This window comes from Heterocephalus glaber, unplaced genomic scaffold, assembly GCF_053883595.1.
Source record: "Heterocephalus glaber isolate CG9 unplaced genomic scaffold, H.glaber_assembly_v1.0 deba00000943, whole genome shotgun sequence".
Classification (NCBI taxonomy): domain Eukaryota; kingdom Metazoa; phylum Chordata; class Mammalia; order Rodentia; family Bathyergidae; genus Heterocephalus; species Heterocephalus glaber.
The window spans coordinates 8,544,772-8,558,714 of NW_028258175.1; the positions used below are offsets into that span (position 1 = coordinate 8,544,772).

The 13,943-nt window shown below is 42.8% G+C and overlaps 1 protein-coding gene across 17 annotated transcripts in view; it reads left to right on the top strand.

The window, feature by feature from the left end:
• The window catches only part of Snx29 (sorting nexin 29), a 543,288-nt gene that overhangs the window by 42,370 nt on the left and 486,975 nt on the right, over nt 1-13,943 (top strand). For 12 of the 17 annotated variants that reach the window (XM_087208901.1, XM_087208905.1, XM_087208903.1 and 9 more), the window contains one exon: nt 3,615-3,739. The exons of 1 other annotated variant lie outside the window; for it this stretch is intronic. In XM_087208901.1, coding sequence (XP_087065027.1) covers nt 3,615-3,739 — 125 coding nt within the window. Of the gene's footprint in view, nt 1-480; nt 656-3,614; nt 3,740-3,835; nt 3,903-4,692; nt 5,793-5,840; nt 6,255-13,943 lie in introns of those variants that run through there. 4 more of the 17 variants (XM_087208912.1, XM_087208910.1, XM_087208907.1 and 1 more) reach the window with 4 other exon arrangements.

Below are 13,943 nucleotides of genomic sequence, written 5' to 3' on the forward strand. Positions count from 1 at the left end.
TTTAAATACCATAAAAACCTACCCCTTCTAGTATACAATTCAGTGGATTTTTAAAAATTAGATTTCTAGAGTTATGTAGCCATCACAATTCAGTTTTGGAATGTTCCTAGCTTCCCTTTTTCAGTTTATAGTTAATCTCTGATTTTGACCAGTGCTACACAAATTGCCTTTCTATTATGTTTACCTTTTCTGGACATTTCATGGACTCACACAATGTGTGGGTTTTTCTCAGTCTGTTTTTTTCAGCATAATATTTTGAGGATTCATCCATGTTAGAGCACATATCAGTACTTTGTTCCTTTTTGTTGTTAAATAAATAGTATTGCGTTGTACGGATATACCACATTTTATTTGTCCATTCATCTGGTAAGCACCTATGTACGTTAAAAACTTGGAGGGATTTTGTTGACTGGTACTTTAAAAAAAATTAAAATAGTCATTGTAATTAGTGCCCTGCTTAATTAAAAACATGCCCTCAATTCATTAACTTGGAAGGAAAGTTTGATGTGGTAACATACCACAGAGGTAGCCAGCCTACAGCATGAAGCTGAAAAACATTTAGCAGAGCACATTCTGAGAAGTAGTAGGGACTGGGCTGAGAAAGAGCTGCGTGAAAGCAGGCACTCCTGTTTTGCAGAAATTATAACTGAGCAAGGTAAGCAGTGGAAACCTTAGGGCAGTGGTGCAGAACCTATGGCATGTGTGCCTCGGCAGGCTCTTTGTTTCATTGAAGGCTCTAAAAGGTTTGCCATCACTGCCTTTGGTTGACATGGCTAATGGGTAGTTGTATGTCCTGGGACAAGTGTGTCTCCCTGATTCCCTACTTTAATTAAATTAACTTAATTAATAAATTTTTTTGGTACCGGGAATTCAACTCAGGACCTTGTGTTTGCCAGGCAGGTGTGGCACCACTGAGCTAAATCCCTGGCCCCAATTCCCTACTTTTAGCTGTTTTGGATTTGATTATATAAAATCTCCTCAAATGCATCTCTTACTAAAATGCTCATCAAGTTGGTAACCTGAGTTCTCTGAGGTGTGGGCCTACTTTGGTCACGTTCTCCATAGTCCTGAGGCAGCACACAGCAGGAGGCAGCTGTCCTGCCTGCCCTGTAAATCGATCATTAACGTAGAGGGTGGCTGGTGCTGCAGTTGGAAGAGGCTTAGAATGAGGAAGCACTCAGGAAGGCTTCCTGGAGGAGGGAACACTTGAGAAGTCTTGGATGACCAGTAGACACAAGCTCAGAGCAAACAGGGAAGAGGGGACACAGGGAGGGAGTTTGTTACGTGGGATGACTGTTGGCCAGCAGGTGGTGAAATGATCTAATTATAGGACAATGCCCACCTGGGTTTTCTTCTGTTGTTAGTATAGCTGTGACCTGTGTGCATCCGAAGGCAGTACGGATACTGGTGATGTAACCCAAACCTCGGGGACTGGGTTTGTGCTGCTTGCCTGCATTCCATTCTCCTTAGGGACCAGGTTTCCTCTAGCGCTGGCTGGGCAGTTATCAACCTGTGCTTTGGATCAAGCAGCCTGCCAGAGATTATTAAATTGATTGCTGTATTTGCAGAAATTCTTTTAAAGGTAGAGGCTTTGGTTAATTACAGAAAACCCTAAACACAGTCCAAATGACCCCCTTTCCTTTGGGGCAGGTCTTGCACTATTTTTAGTTACTGTTGGATTAGGTAATTTTGGTGAGTGTCCAGCTTTCAAGAAGCTCTCATGTACATGCCGGTGTGGATATGTAGAGACCCTGGCAAATGGACCTCTGATATTTAAGAGCGACATCTTCTAGGCAAAGAGGGTTGTTCCTGTGTGGGGGTGGGGGTATTCTGGGACCCATGATTCCCATTTACCTACCCACAGGAGCTGCATTTGTGGAGCACATGCTCTGCACCAGGTTCCATGCTGGTACAGGGGATCCAGGAAAGACAAGATAAGAGGTAGAAGCCAGTAGTGTAGTTGAGGCAGAGTATGGGGTTTGGCTTCCTCTTGTGGCGAGCCAGTTAGATTGCTTGGCAGTGGTAGCCTAGAATACTGGGGTGGATTCGTGTGCCACAGCACAGGGACAGGGTAAAGGTCCCAGCGCTGTGTATTTGCTGATGTGTCAGAGTTGTCTGGTGTAGACAGAATAATTTGAGGAAAGATTGGGTATGGGAGTGAGACAGCTTCTGTCTTAGAACAAAGGATGGTTGTCTTGGCTATGGTATGGGGTGTAATGGATCTATGTGGACCTGAAGTATTGATGTCACGGCTTATTATGCGCTGTCTTCAGGAGGCCCCTTAAATGACTTTAAGCCTTAGTTTCTTCAAGTATAAAGTGGAGATAATAATACCTGCCCCACCTAGATCATAATGTTGATGGGAGGAGCTAGTGAAATAATAGTATGAGAATGTTGACTACCCACAGAGTGATAAACAAATGGAACATTATTACTACAGGTGTGCTGGTGGCTGGAGCAGGAAATCTTTGTAGTTAGGCAAAGTTGAGCCAGATGGTAGTGGCCTTAGGGCCTTAGCACTGAGTCCCCTGTTCAGCCTGGTGGTTCTTGTCATATTCAGGTCATAACTCCAAGGCTGCTTCCACTTAGGCCACAGAATCTAAGTCTGACCTTGCTCTCTCCACCTCATGTCCATCTACCATGAGATCTTTTATTTTCTCCAAAGTTCTCACTAACTGAAATGGTCTGCTTAGATTCATTGTGCATCTCCTCTGTTAGAACAGTGCTGATGCGGTAAGGTGGAGAGCCTTCCTGCCCCACTCCTACTTTTCTATCCACAGAATCCAGAACAGTGCCCGGCACATGGGTGATACTCTTCACCTTGGTTGTATGAGTAAATGGAAGGGCTCTGAAGTCCCAAGACCCAGTCAGGCAAAGGCCCAGAAGTCCTGGGGGGACTGCTAAGAGCGGAGTGTAGTTGCTGTGACTTCATCTCTCTATGGACATGTTCCTGAATCTCTCATTTCTTTGGTTCTTGAGAAATAAATTCAATTAAATGCACAGTAATTGTAATTTAATTGAAAACTCTGGATCTGAGTACATGTTGTAATCTCCTATACAAAATAAAGACTAAGAATCAGAATTCGTGTGGGTGTGTGTGTGTGTTGCGGGTGGTGGTGGTAAGTAATAGCCCATGAAATTGCACAGTGTTTCCAATTTGGCAGGCTGGTGGATTCAATCTCTGGAATGTAATCTTGTTTTTTGAACTACATGTGATATGAATTAGATTTGAAACTTGTGAATTGGAAACAATTAATACTCAGCCCCTCCCCACACCAAAGTGATGTGTTTTAAATTGGCTTTTCTCCTCCTGCTGGCTGGCACCAGTTCCCTTTTCTGGAGTTTCTCTCATGTCCCGCTATAGGAGTCTGATGAATATGGCAACACTGTGCCGGGCATGCTTCCCTGACTTACTTGAAATGAACATAAATGGAGGGGGCTGTGGAGTGGCCCAGGGCAGTTACTGAGCCCCTGCCTGTAAACCCAGGTGTCTCTTGGGTATCTTCATGTTGAGCCTTGCACTTGGTGACTCCTTGGCTCTCTGGAGCTGCTGGGGCGCCCCTGCTTGGGACTCCCTTACTGGGCTGACTGATAAGTCACTGCTTTTCCTGCAGGGTAACCTGTTTGTGTGCTCAGTTTGAAGCCGTCCTGCAGCATGGCTTGAAGAGGAGTCGAGGATTAGCACTCACAGCGGCGGCGATCAAACAGGCAGCCGGCTTCGCCAGCAAAACTGAGACAGGTACTTCTCTGCCTTCTGTGGCTTGGAGAAGCTTTGCTTCTCTCTTGCTCTTTTTGTTTTTTTGTTTGTTTGTATGTATGTATTTGTTTATTGCAGGCGAGGCAGTCATTGTGTGGGCTGGACTGTGTGACTGTGCATGCAGAAATCCGTGCCTTATTTGTAGGTAAGATAATGGTGTCGCCTGGCTTCCTAATTTAGATGAAGTCATCCTGTGTGCAGATTTCTCAGAGCCATGTGTCACTCACCGCGCAGGTTTTGGGAGCCTGCAGCCAACATGCTTATTTCACCAAAGTGGCATGGCAGTTTTCAGGAAATAATGGGGATAGCATGACGTTCAATAATTAGATGACTTCAATGGCAACAGAAATCCCTCAGGTCCCTGAGCTTTGAGTTGTGCTGTCATCCATTTTAATGTAGTACAAACACATCCCTGAATGATGGGGATAATGCTATTAATAATAACAACTATCAATACTTGGTGCTTATTGCAAGCCTGGCCTCTGATAGTCTTTGAGGTATGTTAACTTGCTCAGTTCTTATGTCAGCCCCTAGAGTAGTAGGGGCCTTTGTTACCTCCATAGCATGGATGGAGAAACTGTTACCAGTGGTTTGCTCTGGATCTAAACCTGGGAGTGAATCATGTCATATGAAATGGCCAGTTGGGGCTGGGGATATAGCTCAGTGATGCAGTTTCTGCCTGGCAAGCAGGAGGCCCCGGTACAAAAAAGAAAAGGCCTGTGGTCTCTTCCTCCCATATTTCAAAAGGCAGGATTTTTTCTCATCCTGCTGTGGCTGCTACCCTGAATTCTTGACTCTTTTTTTTGTCCTTGTGCTGGTGTTAGTGTTGCTGCTGAAGAAAATGTGTTATCTTTTGCTGGTTTTCCTTTCACAGGAAAAAGTCAGAGCTGGTGTGTTGGGTGTAGGTGTCGGTGGAAATCCTAGCTGGATCCTTACCCATCTTCTCCCTTAGGTTGCTGTATCTCCTTTCTTTCACTCAGCCCTTCAGCAAATCTGTGATTCCTAATGCTGTCTCAGCAACTGCTCATTTTCACAAATGAATGTGGTTCCTATTGAGGTCAACAGATGGCTTTGAAGGGGATTCCTGTCACCATTGGGTTTTCTTTGGGGCTCCTGAGCCCTCTTCATGAAAAGCCAGGGAAAGAGGGCCCCATTTCAGAGAAAAGCCAGCATCAGGGGCCTCAGTCTTTGTAGAAATCACTACCAGTGGTCTCAGTGGCTTCTTGTCTCTGAGACACTTCCCTGAGCCTCTGCATGGCCATGGCCATGGTTAAGGGCTTGCGGGTAAGAGCACTTGGCTTGCTGGGTCCCCATCTTTCTTGTTTCCACCTTAGCTGTCTCTGGAGGTTAGTTATGTTGAAGGAACTGGTGTGGAGTAAGCTGTGAGGCTCTTGTCTGATTGCATCTGGGCAGGGACACTGCGAGTGTGGCAGAGGCTACCCTGGCTTTGGAGTGAGAGTGTGAGACAGTTTCCCTCTGAGCCTTAGGTTTTCACCTGTGAAGGGGGCCATTTTGTCTCCCTGAGGCTTGTCAGGAGAACTCCATGAGAATCTCACTTGAAACACCTGTTAAATGTTTAACCAGTTGCTCTCCTCTCCTCAGCACCTTTTAGCTTTTTAACCTCTCCCTTAGTTCGTCCCCCTCAGGACTTTGACCGTTTGCCCCTGAAGACTAAGGCTTTGCAAGGCATCTCCAGCAGGTGAATTCTTGCCACTCTTCTGTCTTAGCACAACTCTTGCACCTGCACCTAGAGAGAGGATAAGCGTGCAGAGGCTCTGTCTGTTTTCTGCTGATGAGGATGCGTTGGGCAGCACGTGGCAATTAGAAGAAGGGAACAGACCAGGCTAGCTTAGCCCTTGGGTGGCTGCCAAAGGCTTCATCATTGTTTTTATCAGCAGTGTTGATTAACCAGTCACGGGCTGGTAAATGATCCTTGGCTGAGTAAGGCCCTTTCCTTCTAGTGTGGTGATGGTGCACCACGGCACATGTGCCACAGTGGGCATTCAGAGCCCTCTCTGTGATGATGTCTCAAGTGGTAGGAACTGTTTTTTTCTAAACTAAAACCTCAGGATTCAGGTTTAATTGCAGTGTCAGCACTTGGGTTAAAGAAGTGTGTTTCAGGTTGCAGTTTGGGTACTCGGTTTCTACAGGGTTCGCCGTCATTGTTCTAGTGAATGATTGATGAAAATCTTCCCCAAGGAGGGTTTGTGGTTTTTCGACTGCTATGAGTTAGGTACAATCAGATCAGTGGCTTCTAGTGGCTGTTCTTAAAACTGTTGGGATGACCCCTTTGGACTAAATGAAGAAAATGAAATCTGAGGAGATTTGGTGATGATCCCCAGCCTTCCTCCTTCCTGCTGGCTGAAGGGTTGGGCACTTTATGGCCTGGCTCTGGAGTCGGGCAACAAGGCCAAAATACCTGCCCAGTGACTTGTCATACATGAATTCTCTGGGACACCACTTCTCTGAGCTTGTATTTCCTCAACTACAAAATAAGGTAATCTCAGGACCTGCCTTGTGAGGTGGTGGGGCTTGCTGAGGAAGCTGCTGCAGTGTCTAGGTGCAGACCAGCCAGCAGTGATGGCACATGCTGACAGGACCAAAACTTTCCAGGGTAGGCAGTGGTCTCTTTACTTATTTATTTATTTATTTGATGATGAAATTGTGGTTCAAGTTAGTTAATAATTTGCCCGTAGCTGGTAGAGGCAGAGCTGAGGATTCTAATCCAGTCAGATTGACTTCAAATTCCTCGCTTTTCCACCCCTGCCCCCATCTGTGGCAGCAGGCTGATGCCCATTACTGGGCTTCTGTGCACTGCTCTAGTTCAGTTAAAAAATTCACAGTGACAGGAGAGAACAAATAATGGTGGATTAATCCATGATAGTGTTGTGTTAGCTCTGTCTACACATGAGGAACATTGCTTTCTGCAGAGAGAAAAGCTGAACCTCAAAGTAATGATTGACCAGAATGACACTGTGGAACATCACAGTACGGTAGATGGAGATGTGTGCTGTCAGGGGCCTGACTGCACATGATCTTCTGGGGTTAGGGTTCATGGAGGACTGAGCTTAGGAACTGGTGCCCTTCGACTCTGCCTAAATTCTTTTTTTAGTTGCCAATATTTAAAAATTGTGGAATTTGATGTTGAAATATGGGTTCCAGCTTATGTTAAACTTCATACTGTGACTCTGGCCCCACATTTGCACTGGGCACTTCGGTTGGAGCAGAATACTACCTGCCTCTGCAGCTGGGGCAAATGTGTCCTTGTTCACCACAGTCTACACCTCTTCCTATTACGCCTGAAGTTGAGACAGTGTTGGTTGCCCTTTATTGTTGCACAATGCTGTGTTTTTCTTACTGTTTACTCGAGGGAAATACTTCTTGTTGCCACATCTTGTTATTTTATTTTGGCCCTTTTGGGTCATGATCCAGAATAAAGGGACTACTTAAGTTTGTGATAGCCCTCTTTATGGAGTCCCATTGTCACCTTTCCTGTGGTGCTGAATCAAGGCAATGATGTATGGTTTTAACCTAAACTCTGATAAATGTTTAAGGGCCAATAAATCCACAAATCATAGTGTGCAGCTCATTGTGTTGTCTCTATTCAATCCATTCATGTTACTCTTTAGGATCAAGGAGTAGAACATTACTACGATCCCAGGAACCCCCTCATGCCCTCTCCCAGTTATTTTGCCCACTTCTTTCCCAAAGGTAACCACTGCTCTGGCTTCTCACACCATGGATTTGTTTTGCCTGAATTTGAATTTAACTTACCATGTTCTTGTTTGTGTCTGGTTTCTGTTACTCAGCGTTTTTTGTGAGATTCTGTGTTGCTTTATACTAGTAGCTCGTTTGCCTTCATTGATGATTAGTGTTTTGCAGTTTATTTTTCCACTTTATTAACAACATCTGATCCATGTCCAGTTTGGGGCTATTATGAACAGTGCTGTTAGGATTGTTTTTGTACTTATGTGTTGGTGAAGATATGTACACATTTTATGTGGATCTGGGAATGAAATTCATGAGAGGTTCACTTACCCTGAGCTTTAGCTGTGGTCATACCACTTCCCATTTCATTGCTGTCAGTCTTGTGCCAGAGCTGCGGAGGCCCCACATCCCTGCCACCTTGATATTTTCCTGAAGGGTGTGTAGTATTTCAGTGTGGTGTTGTCATTTCCTGATGACTAATGCTGTTGATCCCTGTCTCTTATGCTTATTTGCCATTCTTATATCCACTTTTGTGAAGTAGTTGTCCAAATATTTTGCCTATTTAAAAAAATTGATTGATAGAAGTTCCTTCTGTATTCCAGACACAAATCCTTCCTTGCTATACAAGCATTACAAACATCTTTTCTCACTCTCTAGTTTACCTTTCATTCTCTTAATATTTGTTGATGACCAGAAATGCTCCATTTTAATAGTCTAGTTTATCTGTTGTCTTATTGATCCAGGTTTTCTGTCCTGCTGCAGAAATCTTTGCTTATTCCAAAGTCATGAAGAATTTATATGTTGGTTTTCTAGTTTTGTCTTAGTTGGGATTTTTTTTCCCCTCCTCTGGTACCGGGGATCGAACTCAGAACCTTGTGCTTGCCAGGCAGGCATGGTGCTGCTGAGCTACATCCCCAGCCCTGGGATTTATTTTTGTATATGGCATGTGTGGGAGGGCCATGTTTTAAATTTTTCCCATATAGATACCAGTTGACTGAGCACTATTTATTGACTCTTCTTTCTTAAGTGTCCTAAAGTATCACTTTGGTCATAAATCAGGTGTCCATATTTTTAGGTTATTTTTCTGGACTTTGTATTATATTGCAGTAGTTTACTTATCCTTGTGCCAGGGTCACCTTGTTTTAAATAGTATATTTATGAAAATATATATCTATATCTGGTAGGTGTAAGTCTTTTGACTTTATTTTTCAAGATTATTTGCCTGTTCTCAGCCTTTAGCATTTCTATATGCATTTTTAAATTCACCTTGTCAATTATTTGGATTTTTACATGTGTAGTCATGTTTTTCTTTTCTTTTTTGTTCTTGGTTTGCAAATGCTGAATTTTATTTCTTCCTTTCCAATGTATATTATTTTTTTTCTTGCTTTCTTACACTCTGTAGGGCCTCCAATATGCTGTTGAATAGCAATGGAAATATGAGGATCTTTTCTTATTCCTGATCTCAGAGGAAAAGATTTATCTAATTAGGACAGTTCCATTCTATAACTTACTGCTAAGAATTTTTATCATGATCAGGTGTTGGATTTTATTAAATTTTTTTTTTTACTTGCATCTATTTAAATTGGCTTCTGTGTGTTAAATCATTCTTGTATTTCTAACATAAGCCCAACCAGGTAATGACATGTATTTTAGATTTGATTTTAAGAGTTTTGAATCTTTGTTTATGGACTAGATTGATATGTTTCTTTATTTTCTTGTAATTTCCTTGTCATAATCTGGAATCAAGGTTACTCAGGCTTCATAAAATAAGTAGGGAAGTGTTTCCCTTGTTTTCTTTTCTATTTGTGAATAGGTTTGTATACAGTTTACCTTTTTCCTTATCAAGTGGGATAATTTATCAATGAAGATAAAATTGAAGATTTCTTTGTAGAAAGGTTTCCCAGTATGGATTACTTTCTTTAATAGATATAGAATGATTCAGCTTTTTTTTTTGGCACTGGGGATTGAACTCTGGTCCTTGCGCTTGTGCAGTAGGCGGTGAAACCACTGAGCTAAATCCCCAGCCCTGATTCAGATTTTCTGTGTCTTCATCTGTGAGTTTTGATAAGTTGTGTTTTATTAAGGACAATGTCTATTGTGTTTATTTTTATTAGCCTTATTGCTTTTAAAACTTCAAATTTATTGGAATATAATTGCTCATAGTAGGGCTGGGGATTTAGCTCAGTGGCACCACACCTTCCTTGCAAATGCAAGGTCCTGAGTTTGATCTTAGGTACAAAAAAAAAAAATTATTCATAGTAACCACTAATCATCTTAATATAATGTGGTTTTTAGGGATGTGGCTGTTTTTTATTGTAAATTATCACTCATTTATTTATTTTAAATAACAGAAATATATTTCTTACAGTTATGGGAGCCAGAAGTCTGAGATTGGGTGCCAGCACAGTAATGGTGATGACCTTTTTTAGGTTGCACAAACGCTGACTCTTTGTTGTATCCTGTATCCTCATTTGATGGAAAAAGAGCTGATCATACTTTTTTTTTGGTACCAGGGATTGAACTTGGGTCCTTGTGCTTGCGAGGCAGGCGGTAGAACCACTGAGCTAAATCCCCGGCCCTGATCATGCTTTTGAAAAAACAACTTTTTTGGAGTATACTTTACTTTTTTCTTCAGTGCTGAGAATGTGTCTTAGTTTTTCCATTGCTGGAACAAAATACCCAACACCCACAAGTTAAAGGAGGAGAGGTTTGTTTAACTCAGTTTGTAGAGGTTTCAGTCTGTAGTTGGCTGGTCCCAGGGCAAGGCAGCATGGGAGAGGGGCATCACAGAGGAGAAACAGTTCATGGCATGGCATGGCAGGCAGGAAGGACCAAGTCTTTCTTCTTCTTTGCCTTTTTATTCCATCCAGGCTAGAAGCCTTTTGGTTGGTGCTGCCCACACCCAGGATGGGTCTTCTTTCTTCAGTAAGTCCTTCATGATACCACACCAGAAGTATGCTAAATCAATCAGTAGACTAATCCAATATCGCACACTAAATAGTTTTCTACAGTACTGCATCATTTTATATTCCCAATGTTATGTAAAATACACCAGCAATCCACAAGGGTTTAGTTTCTTCATGTCCTTGCTAACACTTGCTGTTTTGTTTTTGTACTTTTAAATAATAGCCATTGTATTATGTATGGGGTATGTCTCATTGTGGTTTAATCTATTTTCTCTTGAAATTTCATGTCTTTCAAAAAGTTATTTGTGAGTTCCTGACCCAGTTGAGTAACTGTGCCCCTCCCATAGTCCTGAGTCTTTTTGTCATCCAGCCTATGAATGGTGCTGCTGGTTCTCTTGACTGACTGGGTCCATCCTCATTGTTGTAGCTCCAGTTTATTGCAAGATCCCCGGCCATCCACACATTAGAGGCCACCAAAGATCTGTGTTCAAAATAGTGATTTTAGGGTATGCCACTCACTTTCCTGGGAAGCTGAACCCCTGCCCTCTGCTTTCTGTACACATCTTCGCAGTCAGTTGGAAGCAGGTGTACTAATTAGATAGACTGACTTCCGTGACCGCTCAGTGGGGATTTTTAAAAATGGTTGATTGCATTTAGCTCAAAGCAGAGTTTATATTTTGCTTCATTGAGTCACCTTGGGTAATAATTTCATTTCTGTAGAAAATTAATTTCAGAGGAAGCTACATGTGCCTGGACAGCTCATCCTGCAGATTGTGAGGGGAAGTCCACTCCTCCTCCCCTCCCTGTAATGCTTTCGGTTCCCTCTTGGTGTTTCTCTGTGGTTGTCTTGAAGTGCTTCTGGTGAAAGAGATCTTGGAAGGATGTCTGTCAAAGGTGCAGAGAACATACTGCCCAGGGGTCATAAAAATGATTAACAGCTGGTGGAGAACAGCTGGCCTCATGGAGAAAGCCAGAAAACAGGGTAGTATTTTTCATGGGCTGGGTGTAAAACTGTGGATCATTAGGATATGGAGATGTCCGCAGGCTCCCGGGGGAGATCTTTGATACCTGGGCTGGTAGAGGGCTTGGGCTAGGGGCTGTGTAAGGCATGAAAGTGCTCCAGCGTGTTAAGATCTGGTGTAGCTGGGCAAATGTGGCCTGTAGATGTTTCAAAGGTGTTTAATCCTGATGTCCCATAAATGAATACTTAGCTTTGGCATCAGAGTTTTCAATTTTTATACCATAATTGCCCAGCTTAGAAGTTCCAGTGCATCCTTTGCTTTGCTCCTCTTGGAATGCAAATGGCTCCTCAGCACAGGAGGGAGTATGTCCCCCAAAGGACACGAAGCACACATTTCAGAAGTCCTAGTTTCTTTGCTGCTCAATAGATTTCCCATTTAAGTTTTTTTTTTTTTTTTTTATGGTACCGGGGATCGAACTTGGGTCCTTGTGCTTGCGCAGCAGGCGGCCAAACCACTGAGCTCAATCCCCGGCCCTAGATTTCCCATTTAAACAAAGCCATAAGAGTGGTGCAGAACTGATTCATGCTATAGAGTAGATGAATCTCAAAAACGTTATGCTAAATGTAAGGAGCCAAACATAAAAGGACAGATACTGTATGATTCCATTTATATGAAGGGCCTGGACTAGTCAAATTTATAGACACAGAAAGTCTGTACCAGAGGCCAGGGAAGGGGAAAAACAGGTAAGTTATTATTTAATGGATATGGAGTTTCTGTTTGGGATGATGAAAAGGTTTTAGTAGATAGTGGTGATAGTTGTAGAACCCTGTGAATAGACTTGATGCCACTGAATTGTATGCTTAAAAATGATTGAAGTGATGATTTTTTTTTTTTTTTAAGTACCAGGGTTCAAACTCGGGACCTTCTGCTTGTGAGGCAGGCAGTGGTACCACTGAGCTAAATTTCTGACCCTATGTGATGACTTTTATTATGTATCTTTTGCCACAGTTTTATAAAAAGCCCCCCCCAATCATGTTTACATACATTATATGTGTTTTGTTATGTGTGGTTCCTTTTTAAACCATAGTCTCTTTAGACCAAAGGGCACATCTAACTCATGAAACTAAGAAATTAACTGGAGTTGACCCAAAGTCAGGTGCCTGGTGTTCCCCCATATCTGTTTCTGTCTCTCAGAACAGCTTCTCTGTAGGTCGAGGTCTTTCCAGGAGGGTATCTGTATGATAGGGGGAAAAATGACCAGAGGTGGCTTCAGGTTTACAGAAGTCAGCAAACTTCTTCCTTAAGGGGTCAGATAGTACATATTTTAGACTTTGTAGGCTGTGTGGTGTTCATCGTAACTACTCAGCTCTACCTTGTAGCAGGAAGGCAGCCCCAGATGGTACGTGAGCAAATGGGTGTGACTGTGTCCCAATAAAACTTTACTACAAAAACATGTCCTGTTAGCTGGGCCTGGTGGCACACACGTGTAATCCCAGCACTTGGGAAGCTGAGGCAGGAGGGTCGCTGTGAGCCTGAGACCCTGTCTTCAAAAAAAATGTGCTAGGATAAATCCTAACTATAGTTTTCCAACCTGGCCTTGTCTTCCAGTGGTCCAGGTAGAAGTTGCATGGAGGAGACTGTGGTTTAGGGCTAGGACTAATGTGAGGCCAATGAGATTTCTTTTTAGTCACAAAATTTAAGGGAGGAAAAACCCTCAGCAATCAAAATACATAACATTTTCATGTAATATTAAAAAAATCAAAATTAGTGCAAAAACTCCATAATGAACAGAATATGAATAGGGTCAGGTTGAGTGAGGATGGGCGTTGGAGGTGTGCAGCCTGCTGTGGCCTGGTAATTGATATTGCCAGGGGAGGAAGAGGGTGACCTGGCACTGAAGGCTACTTCACAAGGAACTGAGTAGGATATGTCTCCTCGAGGAAAGAGAGGTGCTGTCACCAGAAGAAAGAGAAGGGGATGCCGCTTGCTTGTCTTGTGCCTGGGCTTTTATTTCAGATGTAATAATGATATGAAAAGCTGTTTATCATTGAATGCCTTTTACCTGAAGATAAGTTAATTGTGGCTGACATACAGCATTTATTGGATACACATTATGTGTATTCTTATTTTCTCATTTTCCCACAATAACAATCTTTGAGGTAAACATTGTAATCCCCATTGTGTAGATGAGGAAGGTGGAGGACAAGGTGAGTCACCCAAGGTCGCACAATGCCTCAACTACAATTTGAACCAAGGTATTTGTCTGTCTTGTAATCTCCATAGTGTGGATTCTTGGCGTTGTCATTGAAAGCTGAGGCCCCTTGGAAACTGCCAAAAGCCAGTGCTATTAGGGTTCCTCTGTTGGCAAGTGCCCATAGGCAGCTCACTTCAGCACCCCAGGCCTGGCACTTGTCTTGTTGACATTTGGCTTTAGGTGTTCTGAGAACCAGGCGCCCTTGTGTGCTTTTTGGAATTTATCCCATGTTTCAGAGCAGATTGGTGTGTATTCCCAAATTAAATTATGGACATCACCTGCTTTAAATGGCAGGTGAGCTGCACTTTAAATAGACCACATTAATCTTGGTGGTAGAAGCAAAAACCTGCTGGGAT